The sequence below is a fragment of the Arvicola amphibius genome, chromosome 4 (assembly GCF_903992535.2).
Source record: "Arvicola amphibius chromosome 4, mArvAmp1.2, whole genome shotgun sequence".
Taxonomy (NCBI): domain Eukaryota; kingdom Metazoa; phylum Chordata; class Mammalia; order Rodentia; family Cricetidae; genus Arvicola; species Arvicola amphibius.
The window spans coordinates 68,834,602-68,857,047 of record NC_052050.1 but is presented as its reverse complement, the minus strand read 5'-3'; the positions used below and the strand labels follow the sequence as shown (position 1 = coordinate 68,857,047).

Here is a 22,446-nt window from a genome sequence, read left to right as displayed (position 1 = left end):
TTGGCTTGTGCCACCACCTCCCAGCCAGGGAATTATTTCTACTGTATTATTTTTATTCCTCGAGAATTTCACACGGTATGTTTTGATCATACTCACTCACTGCTCATTTCCATAACTCCTCCCAGATCTACCCCACCTTCCTATCCCACTCCCAATTTCATGTCAAATATTTATTTTATTTTCAATAATCTATCAGGTTCAATTTGTGCTCCCTGTGTTCTCCTGGGTTATAGGGTCATCCACTGGAGAATGAACAACTCACCAGGGGCCACACCCTTAAAGAAAACTGACTCCTTTTCCCCCAGAAGCCTCCAGTTGTCCAAAGCTACACAGCTGGGGTAAGGACTTGGGAGCCCCCTTATCCTCCATGCTAGAATGACTGGCTTGATCCTGTACAGGCATCCATAGCTGCCCGAGCTTTTGAGAGCAGAGATTCTGACATGTCTAGAAGATACTGTTTCTCTCCAGTCCTTCCTGACCTCTGGCTCCTGCAGTCTTTCTACCTCTTCTTTCATAATGTTCCCTGAGCCCTGCAAGAGTCTGGGTGATACAGATGTGTCTCATTTGTGGCTGAACACTCCACTGACATGTATTCTCTGCTGTGGGTTTCTGCATCAGCCTCCATCCACTGCACAAAGCAACTTCTCAGATGACTTCTGAGAGCCACACTAATCTATGGGTATAAAGGCATGAATTTAGAGGGTGGTTTGATACTATGTCCATTTAGGAGAATAACAGTAGGACCAACCTGGTCCCCAGTTGTGAATTCTTAACACATTTGCAGTACCAGGTATACATTTCCTCCTTTGCAGGCCTTCTGTGTGATCAGAAGGCAGTTGCTGTTTATCCCCATAACATCCATGCTGCTGTTGCACTCATTGGCTTATCTTACTGTGCCAGTCTTTATTGTAGTGCACTGGATTCATACCTAGGTGAGACTGCTGATGACTTTCCCCTCAGCAGCCTACATAACACCTTCTAGTTCTGTAGTAACTAGCCAGCTCGAAAGAAACTTCCTTGGAAAGTCCCAGCTTGAATTTTCCATGGCCTGGGACAAAAGTGTGTGATGTCTTTAGCAAATTAGGAGCTTATCATTAGGTTCTAGTGTGCAACCAAGAACAATGACAATAGCTTGAATGGTTTTAGGAGTCTTAGAAAAGTTTTGATTCAGGGATAGGGATGTAGTGCAGTTGGGTGAGTGCTTGCCTGGCATGTATGAAACCCTGGGTCCATGTGGCACACATGAGGCCCTATCTAAAAAACATACCTCTCATTCCATAAAAGACTGAAGGATATCTTAGTAATTAAGAGCATTTGCTGTTCTTGCAAAAAATCTGGGTTTGGTTCCTACCATCTACACAGAGGCTCACAATTGCCTGTTCCAAATCTGACCCCTTCTTCTGGCCTGCATCAGTGCATAGACAGAGGAATGAATATACTATATCAGTGCATGGACATAGGAGCACACTGCATCAGTGCACAGACATAGGAGCACATTGCATCAGTGCACAGACATAGGAGCACACTGCATCAGTGCACAGACATAGGAGCACACTGCATCAGTGCACAGACATAGGAGCACGCTGCATCAGTGCACAGACGTAGGAGCATACTACACCAGTGTGTAAAAAAGCTGCCCAAATTGAGGACCACACTGTCTGAAGTGCAAATTAAAGGGCCTTAAATGGAAATTGGGCCATGTTACTAAAACAGTCAACAGAATTGTATAGGGAAATAATCAAGAAATCTTAGGTGACACAAGAACTGTGGTTCAAGATGATTAAAAACAAGAAAGCATTCTTTAAAACATTTAAAATTTTGTTTTTAAAAACAGACTACACATAAAAACACAAACACACTAATGCGGTTCCGTGTAATTTCAAGAAAGTATTCTTTGGTTTATTGGAAGGCAAAGCACAGAAAGAAAATATTCTCTGTTACCAATCTGCTAACTCCCCAGCTCTCTTTACCTGCAGAGGTGGGAAAGCTGATGACCTGACCATGGAGACGTCTACAGCACTTCTCTTCCCAAAAAGTCAGGAGTGTGCATCGTGACAGGTGACACGCAGGCCATGCTGCAAGAAAACTACTCAGCAAGCTCTTCAGACTTGCTTAGGCTCATCCAGTATGTTTGTTTTTAATTTTAGAATTGGTAAAAACAAGTTGTTATAGATTAGTTTTCATTTCTTCTCTGTGTGTTGTTCTTGTCATTGTTTTTATTTTGTTTTGTTTTTGAGACAGACTCTCATGTATGCCTGTAGTTTTAAATTTTTATTTGGGAGCATTTCAGGGGCAAGCTAGCGTATCACTCTTCTTAAAAATGTGTTAGATCACTGGACGGTGATGGTGGTGCACACCTTTAATCCCAGCACTCAGGAGGCAAGAGGCAGGGAAATCAGTGTGAGTTAGAGTTCAGCCTGGTCTAAAGAGTGAGTTCCAGGACAGCCAGGATACAGAGAAACCCTGTCTCAACAAACAAACAAACAAACAAACAAAAAAGACAGAAAGAAAAAAAAGTCTTAGCTCACAAAAAGAACAAAAGAACAAATTTCTTCCTTTCTAGCCTAAGTGATCCCAATACTGCACATTCAGATTTTTAGCTGTCTGACAGCACTATGGAAACATGTAAGAGTCAGAAGGTCTCTGATCACGTTCCTCAGTCCCTCAGTGATTTTCACTTCTCAGTTGACATCAGCTCCTTTCTTTTTGTTGCTCAGGAGAAAAACTGTGGAGTAAATTTCTACTCTTCTCCTGCTTCCCGCCTCCATCCTTGAAGTCTGTTTCTGAAGTATTTCCAGGGTATAACCACTTGGCTCCTGATTGTCGTGCCGTCTCTTGCCCAGGCTTGGTAGAAATACTCCAAGAGGTCTTCATACCTTTATCCTTGTTCAGCCTTCAGTTTCTTCCCAGCGCATGGCCAGGGTGTTCCTAAAAACACACGTCAAATGTGTTGCTTTGTCAGAACTTCCTTTCTTAGCATAAACCTGCAGCATTTGAGGGCTCCTGGTCCCTGATGGACTGGACAAGGCTATGAAGATTGGTACCTAATGCATCAATGCTTTTTGCTCAAAATTCCCTAAATGAGGATGTAATAAAAGGCAAGCTTTGGGATTGGTTTCCTTAGCTGAATGATCCCTAATCTTGGGATATTTCAAACCAAACCCTAGAAAAACTTATATGCAGTTCAGACTGTGTTTACACTTGGGCGCCTCCTTTGGGTAATTTCTTTGTGGTTACTAATTACTACATTGAAATGTGTTATTATCATGCTAAAAGCGTGTGATGCCTCATGAGAAGCAAGATTTATCATATAATCATTTTGCCATTAATAGCCTTGGATTATTGTCCAGTTTAGAAAATCATTTTCTTTCATCTTTCTATCTTCTCCAAAGAGACCATTTAGCAAGATCAGAATAGTCATTGAAAATATACCTAAACAATTCTGAAGATCCTTTCACTGAAAAATCCTATTGAACCAATGTTTCATTTTTACTAAAAGCCATAAAAACTATAATTTTCAGAGTCTAGATGACTATCAGAATGACTGAGTGAAAAGGTAAATACTCGGTGGTCAGCACCTTTACCATTTCTTTAAAATTTTATGTGTAGGTGTTTGGGCTGCATATATGTCTGTGTACCACATGTGTACTCAATGCCCACATAGCTGCAGGAGGGCATCTGATCCCCTAGAATTGGAGTTACGGATGGTAGTCAACCACCATGTAGGTGTTGTGAATTGAACTCTAGATCCTCAGGAAAAGCAGCCAGTGCTTTTAACTGCTAAGCCATCACTCCAGCACTCCTTACCACTTCTTCACTGGGAATTGTGTGTGTTGTGTGTGTGTTGTGTTGCCTCAGATTTCCCAGTTGGAAAAGGGGACAATAGTTTTTTTACACACATAATAATAAATAAATTAACATAGAAAGAATAGATTTTTCCCCTGGAAATATTATGTTTTGGTTTTTATTTTAGTATATGTGAGTGTTTTGCCTACATGTATGTATGTGCACCGTGTGCTGGCCTCATGCAGAAGCCAGAAAGGGCATCAGATCCCCTGGGGCCTGAGTTGCAGGCAGTTATGCGCTGTCATGCGAGTGTTGAGAACTGAACCTGGGTCCTATGGAAGAGCAGCCAGTGCTATTAACCACTGAGCTTCATTTCTTGGAGCTATTGTGAGGATTCCTGAGCCAATGCTTGACAGACATAAGGCATAGTAGGCTTGCACCAATCAAAGTCAGTTATTCACAGGGCCTGTAGGATTTCCTCCAAGATGGTGGAACTGTGTGTGGTCTTTATTTTATTTTGGTTTTGCTCTGATGTCTAAGTTGCCAATACATTTTACTTTGGGGATAAATTCAGTCCAGAGTGCCCTCTGCTTTGTTCCATTGGCTTTAGACATGAAGCTGGCACAAGTGATAACATATCCACTGTCTTCTCTGTTTTTCAGAAGGGGAGTGTTTGTTTAGTTGATTGGTTAATTTTGTTTTCAGAGTCTTATTGTGTAATCCAGGCTGGCCTCTGACTCACAATCCTCCTGCCTCACCTCTCCATGTGTTTGAGAGCACAGGTATGAAGATGGACACTAAAAAGAAATCCCACACTAGCTCAGAATTGAGTAGATAAAGGGTTATTTATTTAGGGCTAGACTCACAGATCATAGTCCTCTGCTCAAACGGGGAACAGCAACCAAATCCCACAGCCAGAAGAGGGAAGGATTGCCTGCTTTACATCAGCATTTATAGTATAAGAGGCCATGCCCAAGTGGGTGGGTAAGTTAAAGGCTACTGGCTGTAGGATTTCCTACAGCACCTCCCCTTTTTGTTTAAATAAGAGAGTTTTAAGCCTAATACAAAATTATATACAATAAGAACAAATATCAGATATAAAAATTAGAATTACAACCAGCATAAAAAATAGCAAGTAAGAAACATGTGATAAATAATATCAATAATTTCAATAATTATCCTATCCTAAGGAGTTTAAGTCTTGTATTATAAATAACTTAGCCAAGTCATGAGAGGAACGTAACTATGACTATCTAGTCTTCAACCCCATTGAAGACCCAAGAAGGGAAATAATATTACTATTACTTGAGTAAGCAAGAAGTGCAATCAAGCAAATTCTAAAATGTGCAATAATGGACAGAGACAACTGGCTACCTGGGCAATCACCCAAAGTCTCATTTGCAACGTTGGAGCAACTAACTTTGGCTAAGGCCTAGAGTAACTGACAGACCATTTTCAGAGGCAGGAAATTTTTCAAAAGCCTCTTACCCTGTCTTGGCAAGATTTGACACTCTTTTTTATTGTATCCTGCTTGTCCTATCCAGACATTGTACATTTTGTCAATGGTCAATGCATGGGCAGTTCCTTGCCCAAAGGCCAGTTTTGTCAAGAAGAAAATAAGCTCCAAGTGGAGTGTCTTTGGTGCTCAACAATCTCTTGGGAATAGATTGGTGCTGCCAGGAGCAATTGTGTCTCACATCAACAGAACCCTAAGTTATTTAAGTGTCATATTCTTTTTTTTTTTTTTGGTTTTCAAGACAGGGTTTCTCTGTGGCTTTGGAGCCTGTCCTGGAACTAGCTCTTGTAGACCAGGCTGGCCTCGAACTCACAGAGATCCGCCTGCCTCTGCCTCCCGAGTGCTGGGATTAAAGGCGTGCGCCACCACCGCCCGGCTTTAAATGTCATATTCTATAGCTCTTTGAAATTGTCGAAGATTACCTATCTATGCAGAATACAATCTCTATGTGTCTAAAGAACCTGATTAGTCTAACTATAAGTATGACAAACATGGATCACTATTGACCTATAATTCTTAATACCTATATAACTTAAAGACTAAGACTTCTTATTAGAATATTAAACAATCTTTAAACAACTGTGCAACAAATGAGGACAATGACCTCAAAATGTAAACAACGTATAAGTATCTTGATCAGAGGTAGAAATGTACATTGCAATATGATAAATATATCCTAAAATTGTATCAATATATAAAATGTCTTAAGCAGAGGTAGAAGCATGCATGCATACAATATGACAAAATAACTTTTCCTAGGTATACAAATATTGTAGATAAAAATAGGAACATATTTAATATAATTTAAGTTTATATCAATATACAAGAATCTATACCAATGTAAACTGCCTATAAATAATAGCTCACAAGTATTAACTCTAGTACTCTCTATTATTATTAGTGTGAGTAAGCTCACACTAATAATTTATCCCATCCAATTTCCCTTTTTTTTCCCCCAAAGAGATCCCTGAGCCTACATAATTTTCCCCCAACTTCCAACCCTATACCAATTATAATCAACCCCTAAATGATATCCCTAACCCTGAGGACAAACTTTGTTGAGAGAAGGGACGTCATCTTCTAGAATTGCTTCCAGCTGTCATGGGGGTGATGTTTTTTCTATGAGATCCTATGAAAGTAAAATGATGGTTAAGTTTCAAGATTACTGTCTGGTGTAATTGCAGACAGTCTCTGAGTATTCAGTAGGGTTTTTCTGAGGTTCCTTTTTGGAGTTCTGGACAGAATTTTGTAAAAAAAAAAGTGCACCATTTCAGCTATCCAAGTTGAAATCATCTTGAGCATCTGGCACCCAAAACAGTAGCATTGTCAGCATCATGATGTCATATCAACCAGGTGGAGTCGTCATTATGGGGCCCCATTTTCTTCCTGGAAACTTCAAAGATTATTGCAGGAAAATTCATTGTTCATTGTGGAAAACTTAAACATTATTTATACAGACATGTATTTAATGAAAGGGACAATAGAGACAAAAATAGGTATGAAGAAAAGTAAAATTTTTTCTAAATTCTTTCTTCTTTCTGTCCCATACCATATGGCTACTGACATGAGACAGAATTTTTTTTTTTTTTTTGGTTTTTCGAGACAGGGTTTCTCTGTGGCTTTGGAGCCTGTCCTGGATCTAGCTCTTGTAGACCAGGCTGGTCTCGAACTCACAGAGATCCTCCTGCCTCTGCCTCCCAAGTGCTGGGATTAAAGGCGTGCGCCACCATCGCCCGGCTCGAGACAGAAATTTTGAATTTTTCCGTTGTCCAACTCCAAAGCCAGCCTTGATTTATAAGTGAATCATGACTATTATTCTAGTTTAAGTTTAGAGATTCTTACCCTCAGATGACTTGTCCTCATAAGTCATAATTCTCTTTGCTTGGTGATCCTATCTGGATAATTATCTTTTCCTCTTTAGGCATCTACATGTCCAGGGTCTCTTACTTTTTTTTAAGATTTATTTATTTATTTATTTATTTATTTTTAGATTTATTTATTTATTATGTATACAACATTCTGCCTCCATGTATGCCTACACGCCAGAGGAGGGCGCCAGATCTCATTACAGATTGTTGTGAGCCACCATGTGGTTGCTGGGAATTGAACTCAGGACCTCTGGAAGAGCAGCCAGTGCTCTTAACCACTGAGCCATCTCTCCAGCCTCGGTATCTTGACTTTTTAAAGATGCATATTTTTCTGCAAAGACAAGAAAAGAACCCTGCCCCAACTCTTATTAGGCTTCCTTACCACCTGTATGGTTGTCACCTCTGGATGAGCCGTCATTTCTCTTTCTCAAGAGATTTCTCTTTTTCAAACCAAATCTTTATTAATTTTAATGGTATCCATAACTTTTCTTCTCCTGTTAAAACAAAAGCAAAATCCCTTCCCTAACGTAGCACATCTCCTGGCTTCCATTATGAGGTCAATATATCCTTGAAATACACCAGGTGATTTAATTCAGAAGACTTTGCTATTATCCAATGTCTCTCTGCTGCTGTTGTTCCTTTCTCATTAGCATTAAGAAAATTCAAGGTTAATAAAGCATTATGTAATCTATTTTGTGGGGTATGTTCCATCCCTTTGTTTAACACATCCTTTATAGTTCGATTTAATTTTTCTATAACTGCCTGACTTGTAGGATTGTTTGGTATGCCTGTAATATGCTTTATATTATAATAAACAAAAACTGTTTCATTTTCTTAGAGACATATACTGCACCATTATCTGTCTTTATTTGTGCAGGTACACTCATGATGGCCAGAACGTCTAATAAATGCGTGATTACTGAATCAGTCTTTTCTGAGCTCAAAACAGTTGCCCATTGAAAACCTGAATAAGTGTCAATGGTGTGGTGTACATATTTTAATTTTCCAAAATCTGCAAAGTGGAACACATCCGTCTGTCAGATTTCATTTCTTTGAGTACCCATTGTGTTAGTTCCTGCAGGTAGTGGTGTTTGGTTATAGAAAGAGAAAGTAGGACATCTCTTTATAATCTGCTTTGCTTGTTGCCATGTAATAGAAAACTCTTTAATCCTTTTCTATCGACATGTTTTTTATGAAATTCTGAGGTCTACAACATGCTTCCAGTCAATAATTGATCAATTTCTGCATTACCTTATACTAGAGAACCTGGCAGACCCGTATGGGATCAGATGTGTGTTATGTATATGGGACAAAGCCTATTCCTGATTATATCTTGAACCTGTATGAATAATGAAGTTAATTCAGTATCATCTGGTATAAATTCAGCAGTTTCAATATGCAAGACAACTCTTTCTGCATATTGTGAACTATATTAAGTAACTATATTAAGAGGTTCTTTAAAATCTCTTAGTACCATGAGAATAAAATATAATTTTGCCTTTTGAACAGAATTATAAGGGCTTTGTTCCACCTTACTTAAATCTTCTGATTTGTAACCTGCCTTTCCTGTTTTATTTGCATCAGTATAGAACGTTCGGGCTTCAGTTATTGGTGTGGCTGCTTTGTAGCATAGGAACATTTGTTCATCATAAAGAGCTTGAGCCCATGGGTCAGCATAAGTACCCTCACCAAGAATTTGATCTTGGGAAGTCTCAATTCCTTTTGCTTTTCCCTGTGTTCTAAAATTTTTGCATCTTCTCTGAAATAACATCTCCACAGCAGTTGGGGCCCATCATCCAGGACTACTGAAACTAACTGAAGCCAGTCATGTGGGGTGGCCTTAATACTTGAAGCCTATGACTTTACCATTTCCCTAACAAATGCGGAATGCAAACCATAAGTTACTACTGCTTGCTTAATTTCTTTTAGGTCATTTATTCCTATAGATAACCATCTACCTTCTCTGGATACTTTTGTTCATTTAGAACTTGGTACTTTGTCAAAGTAGATTACAGAGTAGGAAGCTAAAACCCTGGGTAAGTCATCTCTGACAGGTGCTAGTGATGTTAAATCCTGTCCTTGTACCTTGTTTCCCTGCTCATCAGCTCCAATAATTTCCTTAATTGTTTCAAATCTTTTTACTGCTTTCTTTTGTAAAGCCTGAATCTCCTGGCCTGTATATATTTCTAGTGATTTTGTTGAGGCACCTAGCTTCTGGTCCTCATTCTGCACATGTGATTCCAAGGTCTGAAGTTTTCCTTTAAAGATAACATCTCATCCTTGGACTTTATTTGGATAGAGTGCAGATTGCCTTCCTGGAGAGATAGTCTCTCTGCTAACCTATCATAACTTTTTAACAGATTTTGATTGTCAAATTCAACAGTATGAATTCTTTCAGATAATTTCTCAGTACCCTTTAACATGGATTGAATTTTGTCTGTTAAATTAATGTTATCCTTTTCAATAGTATTAATTTTTCAGGTAACTTTTGATTTTTTTTGTTTTTTGAGATAGGGTTTCCCTGTAGTTTCTAGATCCTGTCCTGGAACTAGCTCTTGTAGACCAGGCTGGCCTCGAACTCAGAGATCTGCCTGCCTCTGCCTCCCTAGTGCTGGGATTAAAGGCGTGCGCCACCACCGCCCGGCTAACTTTTGATTTTTTTATGGTATTAATCCTGTCAGCTAGCTGTTCATTACTAGTCTGTAAAGACTATCATTTCTAAAAGTACCTCATTTTTGGCTCTATTATCAAACCATTTTCGTAAGGATATAATATGAAAAAAAAACTGAGTTCCAATATCCAATAAATGGATGTATCACAATAACCATATAAGCCTTGCAGAATACAATCAATAGTATCAGCAAAAAAGTTACCAAAATTTTCCATGGTATTGTGTCTGTCATTATATAACTTCAAGTTTATTGATTTATTAATTAATAAAATACCTGTGTTATGAGGTCCGGTAAATTGTTTTAGGTGTGATAATCTTTATTGTCCAGCAGGTGTCATGGTTGCAGAGTTGTGACCAGCAGCACAACCAGTGGCACTATGAACATTCCTGTGCCTCTTTGGTTTTCTGCCTTGGTACTGGTTAAATACTGACAAATATGCTTTGCTTGACAAATTAAAAGTAATTAAATCAACTCCGTACACAGAGCAAGGAGTGCAGAACTCAGGATCAGGGAGCACAAACCAGAAGTTGTGTAAGTTTCTGCATGGCAGGGAACACGGGGGGGCGGGGGATGTGCCCAAGCTTGGGAAATTTCCAAGTTGCTGGGTGCACTTAGCTCTGCTGTCGAAGGGTTTTACAAAAAAACAGCTTAGTAGGTGAAAGCAAGCTAAGTAGGTAGGGGTGGTAAACCTGGGCTGTGGACCGTTTGGGCCTTTTAGACTGGTCCACCCAGTAGGTGTGGAGTTCAGATCCATATGGGGCGCCAGATGAAGACAGATGCTAAAAAGAAATCCCACACTAGCTCAGAATTGAGTATAATAAAGGCTTATTTATTTAGGGGTAGACTCACAGATTACAGCCCTCTGCACGAACAGGGAACAGGAACTGAATCCAGCAGCTGGAAGAGAGGGAACGCACGCTTTATATCAGCATTTATAATATAAAAAGCCATGACCAAGTGGGCGGGTAACTTAAAGGCTACTGGCTGAAGGATTTCCTACAGTGCAGGTCTGAGCTACTCTACCCATATGAATTTAGAATTTTAAAAGACAGGCCTGGAGAGACTACTCAGAGGTTAAGAGCACTGGTTAAATTCCCAGAACCCATATGGTGGCTCACAACCACCTGTAATTCCAGTTTCAGGGAAATCCAACAGCCTCTCCTGTTCTCTGCCAGCACCAGGCATGCAAGTGGTGCACAGGTCAAACACCCGTATGCATAAATAATAACAACCCTAAAAATTAATGTGCGAGTCTCCTACTGTTCTTGGAAAGAAAGTCAGTGTGGAGAGACAGCGGCTCTTTAGGGCTGTGTCTCCTCTCACAGGGAAGATGTTAGTGCTGTAGTTACTTTCCATTAAGACCACAGATCGTAGTTTTTCTTTTTTTGAATTTGCATTGTTTTGTTTTGTTTTTCCTTCAGAAGTTTTGTTCATTCATGGAGTTCATTGCTGTTTCCTTGTTTGCTTGTTTTACAGGGTCTCACCCTGGCTGTCCTGAACCTCACAGAATCCACCTGCCTGTGCCTCCAGAGCACTGGGATTAAAGGTGTGCACCACCGCCCTGCTCATGGAGTTCTTAAGGTGGAACAGGGCTATGGTTAGTGAATTACCACTTAATTATAGGCATCTCCAGGCCTTATAGAGTTTGAAGCTTTTAACGTAGAGTTCTTTTTTGAAGAAAATTTCACATTTAAAAGTTCTATGCTGCTTCTGTGGCCCTGGAAGACGTGTGGGCAGGCATGGGTCACATGGTCTCTCAGCAGGTAGGTCTCTGCGGACAGGATTGCTGCCACTTGAGTCTCTGGCCACCAGTTCATTTCTGCAAGCATGTTGTCTCAGCGCAGCAGAATCCATAATTGTGTGCTTGGATTTGAAATCTGTGGGGCAGGCATTCATAGGATGAAGGCAGAAGTCCTGGCTACAGTCCTTTGCCCAGAGTTGTCACAGGCAGAAAGGGTGACAAATGATGCTACACAACACACAAGTGTTGCTGTGTGGTACCCACTTCCTTTTAAAAAGAAACAGAGGCTGTAGTGGAGAATACAGGGCATGCCCTGCCTCACTAACCCCTACAGAATGAGATTTGGCCGCTGAATGAGTGAGTCTGATTCCTGTTTTACCCGGCATGAAACCTCGCTTTGGCTGTGCTCCAGTTACCTCATAAATCATTCAGTCAGTGGCTTTCTTCATGATTTTCCCTCTGACCTTTGTGTCACGTTTGACACGTGAGTCATCCTCCCTCTCTGGAACCCTTCTCGTCTCTTTTGTCCCATGTCATCATCCTCTTCTCATCTCCAAATGCTTTTCGCTTTTCTGCTAGTTTTATCTTCCCACCTGTTTCCCTGCCAGCATTTTCTGGAATACAGGTCTTCAGGTTTTTGTTCTTCCCATTTCCTGAGAGCTTAGCTCGGTTGCCACATCTCAGGTTCCCAGAGCAGCACTTTGTAGTTCTCACGCTGACTGTGAAGCCCTGATCTCTGTCTGTTTGCTAACTTGTCCACTTCATCATCTTGAGGTCCCCACAGATATGCAGTTCTAAACAGGATTGATCTATCCATAAACCGTGTTTTCCTTCTAGCTTTTCTTGTTTGAAACTGATGTGGATTTCTTGAGTGTGAAGGGACCTGTCTCCTCTTGAGCAGCCTAACCCAGGGAACGTGGATGCTGGACAATCACCAGTCACCAAGCTGCCCCAGCCCCTGGCTTCTGTTTTTCTTTGTTATGTTTTTGTCTTATGCTTGAGAGTAATAAGGAATCATGAACAGAAAGTGACTGGCGGCAATTCCTAAGGCAAGTGAGAGTGACTCCTGAGAATGGATGGGGACGGCGTCCAACGGTACTGCTACGGACCTGCCTAGTGCTTTCCTGTTGTGTGGTAGGGATTGGGTGGAGACCTAGGCAATCTTTTCTGAGATTGGTTATTTTTCGTTGGTCATTTGTATCATGGGCTGCACCTCTGAGGAGTCTATACACCCAACGCATGCTCCCTTGGTTCAACCAGAGAGATGATCATGTATTGCTTGTCCAGTCAGGGGAATGGTTGTGAATGGTGACCATTTCTTTTGTTCCCAGGCTGCTTGACAAGCCCTGCCCCTTCCCTTCCCATGGGAGCTGACTCCTCTCTCAGTCCCAGGGCTCTCCCTAGCCTGGAACTTGGCATTAGCTTCAACTTGATACTTTTCAGTCTCTTTGTGTCTGTCTAATAGCTGTATAGACAGCAAGCCTGCTTAATTTATTCTTGCTGTCACATTCTGGCTCTCCCAAGTGATAAAGTTTTCCACATTTCCACAAAAAGAGATAAATATATAGTCTCTTTTTCCTCTAGATTTTCACTTTATAAAATTTTTAAACTGATTTACAACCTGTCTTGTGACACAAGTTGCATCTTTATGTCTGTCCTCAACCAAACCAGCCTACATATGGATTATTTTTCATTTTTAATAAGAATTTTCCTACATGTCCATTACTACAAAGTTAAACACTGCATTACTCAAATACATATCCATGTTTTGTTTAGTTTGGTTTGCTGTTTCATTTTGATGTTTGCTCTGACAGAGGCAGCAGATCTTGGTGTGTCTGCACTCAGCCTGCACTGCGTAATGAGTTCCAGGACAGTCAGAGCTATGGAAAGAGACCCTCAAGCAAACAAACAAACAAACAAGAATCTCATATTTTGATCACAGTCTTTGAAAGTTCTCCTTGAGCTCACTAAATTTTACTTATATTTAAAATGTGTCAAGAAATAAATACTTAAGAAAATCAGAAAACAAAAAAAGTACATTAATGAAAGTAGAATCTTGACACAGGACATACCTGCGCTCCTGGGTGGACCTCAGTGGCTTAAACAGAATTAACAGCCAGCTGGACAAAAGAAGCTGTTGTTTAAAGGTAAGCTGGGCATGGTGTCCTGTACCATATCCTCAGCACATAGGAGGCAGAGACAGCATCGAGTTCAAGGTCATCCTCCTTGCTGTATAGCATGTTTATGATCAGTGTGGGATACGTGAGACCCTGCCTCAGATCAGAACCCAGACAAAGAGCTGAGTGAGCAAGAGCTTGAGGAAATTATTTCAGAGGCATTGCATGACAACCCACACTCCCCAGTTTTGGGGAATATATATTGATTTTGAAACAGGAAACAACTGAGCCTTCCACCTTCTTGAAAGAGGGACATACAGAGAAACCGATGGGATGGGTTAGGCTTGTTAGAGTGACATCATCACCCCAAGTTTCCTTTCAAAACCATATCTGAACAAAAGTATAAGAAGGACTTCACAAGGACCAGAGAGGTGAAAATCAGATTAAAGAGCTGATGCCCTGCACCGCTCCCAAACTGACAGATGAGCAGTCTGTATCACAGACACCCTGGGATCCCACAAGGGAAACATACAGATGAACACTGTAGGAAGACTTCAGGCAAAGTATAAAGCAGGAGAACAAAACCCACCACAACGTGATTCCTGCAAAGGTGCCCGACAGACAGCGGCTGAGAGTGCTGAGAAGAGAGCTGGAGCTGAGTCTCATCCAGTGAGGTTTGCCTCGAAGACGGGAAGATAACGATTGTCTGTACCAACAGTCTAGCCTTAAGGCAAAAGCTTAAGGAATTCTTTTAATTTTTTTCAATTTTTGTTAATTTAAAAATTTTAAAAACTATGTATGCCTATGTGAATATATGCCACATGGCTGGGGTTGCCCATGAAGGCCAGAGGAAGGCATCAGGTCCCCTGGAGCCGGAGTTAGGTGGCTGAGAGTTTTCCAGGAATAAGCACAACTATATTAGTAGTTATATGAAATTGAACAAATACTCCAAGTAAATACTAGGAAAGTACATTATCAGGGTAGATAAAAAACTATCCACCCCCTACTTATTCTGAAAAAAAGCTTTGCATAAGAGACACTGAATTGTTGAAAATAAAAAATGGAGAAATCTAGTGTCCAGCATAAGCCAAAGAAAACTGACAGTAGATCTTAAGGCAAGAATGAGGAGACACAAGGGATATTTTGTCACCGCAAAGAAGGGATCTGCCAAATGAATATATCGATTTAAATCCTAAGTTCATGTTCACTGGATAGCATGGTTTCAGAACACAGAATGCAGAACTAGAACTGGAAGGAGACAACAAACCTGTCTGCAGTGATAAAGTCAACACACTTCTCCCAATAACTTATAAGACAAGCACACATGAATCAGCAATGACATGCAAGGCAGAACTAGCAGCTGATGAGCGAGTCCCTATCGACACAGCAGAGCACTGCACACAGGATCAGAACAGCATGTGGCCAGTTCATCAAAACTGAAGTCTCAGAACATCCAAATGTGTTATCTGGCAGCACTAGGATTAAGATAGAAATTAATAACTATAAAAAGTGGTTTAACCAGTGCACTTAAAAATAACCCACATGGTCCTGGAGGGATGGCTCAGCTGTTAAAGGCTAGGCTTACAACCCAAAATATAAGAGTTTGCTTCCCAGCACCCACAGCTGTCCCTCCAGGTACCAGTAAAGTTTTAAAAAAAAAAATATGTTCAAAGAGTAGAACTTAGGAAGTGCTTGCAATACAGCCAGTGGAGATGGGATGAAGAGATGTACTTGGGGATTTCCTGGAACATTTGCCAGCCACGCACAAGCTTTCCTGGTGGTAGCCAGGAAACGGTGGGGGGAGACTCCCAGGATGCTTTTCAAAGGCATCCCAGTGAGTTAGTTTCATCTCATCAGGCCCTACCTAGTGGGAACCCACACCCACCCACCTCCTGCACAGTAGTTGAAGACCAAGCCTTTAACACATAGGTCTTTGGGGGTGCTTACTGAATCCAAGGCTGTAACAGGAGGAGGGGGCTGCTTGTTGTTCCAACCACCCGGCTAGCTTACACCCAAAATAATCACACAGAAACTGTATTCATTAAAACACTGCTTGGCCATTAGCTCTAACTTCTTATTGGCTAATTCTTACATTTTAATTTAACCCATTTCTATTTATCTGTGTATCGCCATGTGACTGTGGCTTACTGGCAAGATTCTAACCAGCATCTGTCTCAGGGAGGAGATCCATGGCATCTACCACTCTGCCCTTCTTCCCAGCATTCAGTTCTGTCTACTCCGTGTACCTAAGTTCTGTCCTATCAACTGGGCCAAGGCAGTTTCTTTATTCATTATCAAATGAAAGCAACACACAAACAGAAGGACCTCCTACACCACAAGGCAGCCAATGGGGAACTAAGTTTGTACCTCAAGAAGCCAGTCAAAAACAGTAAACTCTAAAAAAAAAAAAAAACCAAAACTGAACAAGAAAACAAGATAAATATATTAAGAAAACACATTTTTCTGAGAACACTAAGGAACTTTGTTTCGACCACAAGGGAGCGGCTGTGTGATACTTAGTCTTGCTTGGTTATAAACTGACCTGAGGAGTATCTGGCATGGGTATCTCAGGCACTGAGTGGAGAATCAGCCTGAGGCCCGCCTCAGGGCAGAGGTTAGCCTTCCATGTTCTACCTTAGAAGCAGCTGCTGAACCACAATGGTGACCTGAAAAAAGCCTGGGTGTTTGCTGAGGTGAAGTTTGGATAGAAGCTTGAAAGAGGCCTAGGTAGCAAGAGTTGACAAGACCATGCTAACCAGGGAGAGCTCTTTAGAGAATAGAGGGGGTGCTGAGGAGGCCCGTGGGGCAGTACTGCAGACAATAGAGGGGGTGCTGAGGAGGCCCGTGGGCAGTACTGCAGACAGTAGAGGGGGTGCTGAGGAGGCCCGTGGGGCAGTACTGCAGACAATAGAGGGGGTGCTGAGGAGGCCCGTGGGCAGTACTGCAGACAGTAGAGGGGGTGCTGAGGAGGCCCGTGGGCAGTACTGCAGAATCTTGGCTGGAAGCTTCCTTGTCAGCATCTCCAGTCTTCCTGAAAATTGCCCCATAGTCCAAGTCTCTGCCCTTCCACTTTTCATTCTCTCACAAAGCCTAACATATTTTGTAGTTTGTTGTCTCTGCCTGGCAGCCCGGCTCCTTTCCCAGTTTTTTTTTTTTTACAGGTATTTCCCCTGGCAGCTCTCCCGAATTCCTAATTCTTTCTTTTGATCTATTCCTCAGACTATTCGGGCCAACACAATGGTGCCAAGATACAAATGTTAGTTAAGCTAGGTTCTGAGACTGACTGTCATACCTCTGTAGGCAGCAAGGACATCATTTTGATGGTCACATGAACCATAAATAGATCCTGGCACAAACTGGAGCTCAGCAGCTGTTTTGACAGCGGCCAGCCTGAAGGGTGCTCTGTTAGAGAGGCTCTCTGTCTGTGAGGAGGAAGGCCTGTAAACGACAGGAGAGGGAGAAGGCTACAGGCACGGCGTGACTGCTCACTGCACTGTGTTGACCCTGGCACAGGCAGAGACCGAAAGCTCTTCTGAAGATTTATTTATTTGTGTGGGCACATTGCATGAAGGGGCTCACGGAAGCTAGAGAATTGGGCTTCAGACCACCTAGATCTGGAGTTACAGGTGGTTTTGAGCCATCCAATATGGGTGCTAGGAACTGAACTCTGGTCCTGTGCAAAAAGCAGCAAGTGTCCTTAAAAGTGCCAGGTGCCTTCCAGTCCCAGACTCAATCCTTATAAGAGCTTGAGGCTGGATGTCAAAGCCAGTGGCCTCGGGTCTGATGAAATCTTACCAGAAGAACAGACTCAGCTGTGCAGTGGGGGAACGTGTGATTGTCACAGTTTCAGGACTTCAGGGACTCTGAATGCCCAGACACCAGAGGAGGGAAAGCCCAGATGTTAAAAACACAGAACGGTAAACTAAACATGGTGGCGCACGCCTTTAATCCCAGCACTCGGAGAGGCGGAGGCAGGTGGATCTCTGAGAGTTCGAGGTTGGCTTGGTCTACAAAGAGAGTTCCAGGACAACCATTGCTGTTACACAGGAGAACCCTGTCCTAACCCCTGTCACCAAATAAATAAATAAAAGGAAGAGAAACAGAATGGAAACATCCGGGTAGATGTGCACAAGGATGCTGGTGCAGCAGCCCTTAGTTCCTGGGGCTGGCAGAGCGCACAGTTTTCTTTGTAGAACTAGTTCTTCCACCTGCTGGGTGCTGCAGATTCACTTCAGTTGCTGCCCTGACTTCATACTGCTGTGTCAGTGACTTATCCTGGGCCTGATGGGGAAGGAGACAACCCAAAGAATAGAGGTAGCTTGCATGCGGTAGGAGCCATGGGAGAAAGAGCTGTTGGAATTAGTTTTTTAGGGTGTTTCATTAGGGACTGTACCCCTAGATAAAGACAATTCATTGATTTTGAGTCTTTTTCTCAGGACATGGGTCATAAGCCACTGAAGTGGCTCTAAGAAGCTTGGGAAAAAAAATCTCAGCACTCAGGGAGATGGAAAGGCCTGAGTTGCATTTATAAATGGCAGACGAAGGCATAAAGAGTAGGCATGCTGGAATAAATGCTCTGGCTAAAACATGCCCAAACAGAACTGTGTTCCACATGAGGCTACCGAGGCCAGAATCCTCTCACCACGGTCATTAAGGAAGCAACGGCACCGAGCCACAAGCAACCGAGCAACAGCATAAGCCTCATAAAACCATAGCAACAAACGCTGATGCTTTCCCAGAGTAGGCCAGCCAAGTCCTATGTGTCAGCCTTCTCTGTCCTGGGAGAAGTTGGATTTCATACTCATAGAAACCATATAGATCCTGTGTGCAGCTGTGCCTTTGTTGCATGTGGATCCTTGCCTGGATATGGAACACACACCACACAGCACTCAGCCTCTTCACGGTGAAGGAGGTAGGGAGTGTTTTTGGTCATGTGTTCACTGGTACAGTCACATAGAGTCCATGCTAAGGCATCCAGCCTTGTGGAATGCTGGACCAGTCTTTATACATCAGAGGAAATACATGAAAAGAATGTTGGGCTATTCTGTGGGCTGTGTGTTAAGTCAGAGACCTTTTAGAGTGCCGGGTCCCCAGCAGGCAAGATACTTGAGTCTGGAAGTTCAGACATGGGACCAAAAGTAGCTCCACTCCTCATTTCTCCCAACATAGGCATTCATACCCCATTTAGAGGGCTTTGTGCTTCCATTCCTGTAATCTTGGCCTTTGGAGACTTGGAATTATGTCCAAAAAGCTATGCTCCTGTCAGGTTAGCAAGAGTCGCATTTAAAGTTACAACTGCCAACTCATTCCTTGTGTCAGGGGTCTAGCAGACAGGAAGAAAGTCACCATTCTGGTAGAGCAAGAGCACGCTGCTGTGGTCCGCAGGATGAGGCAGGACTACTGTGACATGAAGACAGAAAGGTTGTATGTGCTGAACTCGGTAGCCATGCCAGTGCCTCTTGCTGTTACCTCACACCTCCGTTAGCCTCCAAGTAGGAAGACAGACTTGCCAAGAGGGTCAGACCACCTAGAAATGGAGGTTTCCACACCATCACATTTTCCCTGAGAGCTGCTAAGGACACAGCTGAGTTAGAGAGTTCAGCTGCTGGCCTGAGATCAGATGTCACTTTCCTGAGTTCCCCTCAGGAAGAAAGGGTAATGGGAACCATGGAAATGCCCCTCTCCAAATTTGGAGTAGATGTATTTTGGTGGATATTTGGAGGCCTCTAAAATGTGCCTCTTAGATTCTGGCAGAGAACATGGCTGCCTGACGGCCTCAGGCGCTGCACACTTTCACCGAGGCCACACTGCCCATGTTCATCTCTGCCTGGCTTCTCCGGGAGGAGAAGGTTGTCCTCCTTTGGATGGATGCCTGTTGGTGTCCTCCACTCAGCCTTCCTTCCTTCCTTTCTCGAGGGTTGGTTCTGCGTTGCAGCCATACCCTTCCCCTTTCTCATTGTCTTACTGTAGCTCCTTTGACAAATGTCTTATATGTCAAGTCTTCTTCTTGCCATATGGCATTGTGCACTCAAGCTGACAAACTCTGCTGAGGGTGGAATTTACAAAATTAAATCTAAGACTACACTTGTCTTGTATGCACAAGACTCTGGTCTGATATCCCCCAACACCCCACAAACCAAATGAAGCTTGTTAGAACTAAAGATGCAGTCCTTAATACAAAAGAAAAATGTATTTCCTAAAGACTGTGGTATAAAGCAGCCAAATTAAGTGATAAAAATTGAAATTAACAAAATGGAATAACAATACTGGGGGAGGAAGTGAAGTTGGGACAATATTTAGGTAACATGCTCTTGTATTGCAGAAAAAATGAGAAAGGGCACAAAAAATAATGCCGGGACTGTTTCCAGATGTGAGGAAACTAACTCCTCATATCTGGAGAAACTGAAATTGCTTAGAATTAGAGTATTAAAATGAGCACAAATCAACAAGTCCACTCATCTGTGACCACGTCACTCTGAATGTGCCAGATCTCAGAAGCTGAGCAGCGTCGGCCCCCGAAGATATTTGGACAGATGAAGGGGGACATGCCATGCCACAGGAGGCATGCAGTGGACACCGGGGCTGACCAGGAGGTCTGGTGCATGAAGGGAAACCAGGCCAGACTGTTTACTGTGGCATCTTAGGAAGGAACAGGAGAGATGGGGGTGAGATGTTTTAGGATGGCGGTTTGTTTTTGTTTTAAGACAGGGTCTTGCTATTGCTATTCTGGCCTGATACTTAATACACAGCCCAGGTTGGCCTTGAACTCATGATCGTCCTTTTGTTAGCTTCCTGAGTGCTGGGAATAGAGATGTGTGCAATCACGTTGGCTAGAACTGGCTGTTTTGGTCACTTTGGTAGATTTGGGTTGAAGGGGCTCTTGCATTGTCCCCTGACTGGTGCTGGTGTGGGGAGAGTGGTGGAAGATGCTCTGATGTGAGGCTGGAGAAGAGTTATCTGTGGACCAGCTGCGGATGGGTCATTGGCCTGCAAATGGCACCTTCAAGTGAAATGCCTACTGTTTCTAGGACTTGCTTCTTGCAGGGGCAGGAGTCAGGCAACAATCCCTTGAGCATAAGAAAGACTCCATCATGTCAAAACATCAAAAAATACAGAAAATAGAAAGATAGAGTCTGCTGAGAGGGCTATGGAGAACATATAAAGTAGTGGAAAGCAGCTTATAAAATAGGAACACATATCTGCAAATCATGTACCTGGTAAGAGACTGCTGTCTTCATAGAATAGATGAAGAAATCCACAACTAGTGTGATTACTGTATTAGTTGGTTTTCACTTTGAAGAGGGAACCTCAGTGAGGAATTTCCTGGATCACATTGGCATATGGCTCCCTTTATGAGGCTGTCTTGAACCTTTATGAACCTTTATGATTGGTGTGGGAGGACTGACCCATTGTAGGCAGCACCATCCCTAGGCCAGTTAAGAAAACTAACTGAGTCAGTTAACAACAAACACCAGTGAGACCCTGGAGAAACTGGAATCTTCATACACACGGCAGGTGGGTTATAGAGTGATTCAAGTGTTCTTTGGAAAAATGTGTGGTCAGTTCTCAACTGCTTGCATAGAAGTTCTACTCCTGAGCGGGGTGGTGGTGGCTCACGTCTTTTAATCCCAGCTCTTAGGAGGCAGAGGCAGGCGGATCTCTGTGAGTTCGAGGCCAGCCTGGTTTACAAGAGCTAGTTCCAGGACAGGCTCCAAAACTACAAAGAAACCCTGTCTTGAAAAATAAAACAAAACAAACAAACAAAAACCCAAACTCCCCAAACGACAACAAAAGAACAGAAGTTCTACTCCTGTGTATGCCCAGCAGAAGTGAAAGTGTGGTCTACAAAGAAACGTGAGCAGAACCGTCATACCCGTGGACTAGAGTAGTATTTGCTCCTAAAAAGGAATAAAGGGGCAGCAAGATGATTCATCAGGTAAAGATGTGTGCTGTGCAAGCCTGGTGACCTGAGTGTGATCCCCAGAGGATGAGAATCAACTCTGCAATTGTCTTCTGATCCCCAGATGAATACTGTGGTCATGCACCCCCCCTTCCACATCATATGCGTGTTCACACACACAGTAATGATATTAATAGCATTTTAAGGCATTTACTGTACATGATACAACATGGAATAACCTCAAAAAAAAGTGAAAGCCAGGTTTCATGGTGCACAGCTTTAATCCCATCACTCAGGAGGCTGAAGCAGGTGGGCCTCTGAATGGGGCCAAATTGGTCTACACAGTGAGACCTTGTCTCAGAAAACCAAAAAAGAAAGAGAGAGAGGAGGGGGAAGAAGAAAGAGAAAGAGGAAAGAAAGAGCGAGCTATAGGAGCCACTTACTATTACAACTCTGTTCATGTGAAGTGTCCAGTTTAGGGAAATGTACCAGGGCAGAATATAGGCTAGAAGTTGTTTTGGGCTCAGTATAAATGTGGTGTGTGTGAGAACTGATGTTCCAACGACATAAATAGTTACTGTAGGCGGAGGCTGCTCGTTTATTTCCTGGCCTCCCAGACCCAAAATAATCATACAGAAACTGTATTAATTAAAACACTGCTCAGCCTACTAGCTTAGGCTTCTTATTAACTAACCCTTACATCTTAAATTAACCCGTTTCTATTATTTTATATTTTACCATGAGGCTCGTGGTTTACTGGCAAGGTTCTGGCGTGTCTGTCTTCTTTGGCAGCTACATGACGTCTCCCTGACTCTGCCTTTCCTCCTCTGTCTCTGCTTGGAATTA

The 22,446-nt window shown here is 42.5% G+C and overlaps 1 protein-coding gene across 7 annotated transcripts in view; it reads left to right on the top strand.

Moving 5' to 3' along the window:
• Cdkl3 (cyclin dependent kinase like 3) overlaps window positions 1-22,446 on the top strand; it is an 83,519-nt gene that overhangs the window by 36,323 nt on the left and 24,750 nt on the right. Inside the window, exons 13-14 of one of the 7 annotated variants that reach the window (XM_038326449.1) lie at window positions 234-338; window positions 1,977-2,440. The exons of 5 other annotated variants lie outside the window; for them this stretch is intronic. In XM_038326449.1, the coding sequence (XP_038182377.1) occupies window positions 234-290 (57 nt within the window). In that variant the 3' untranslated portion in view covers window positions 291-338; window positions 1,977-2,440. Of the gene's footprint in view, window positions 1-233; window positions 339-1,976; window positions 2,441-22,446 lie in introns of those variants that run through there. One more of the 7 variants, XM_038326450.1, reaches the window with a different exon arrangement.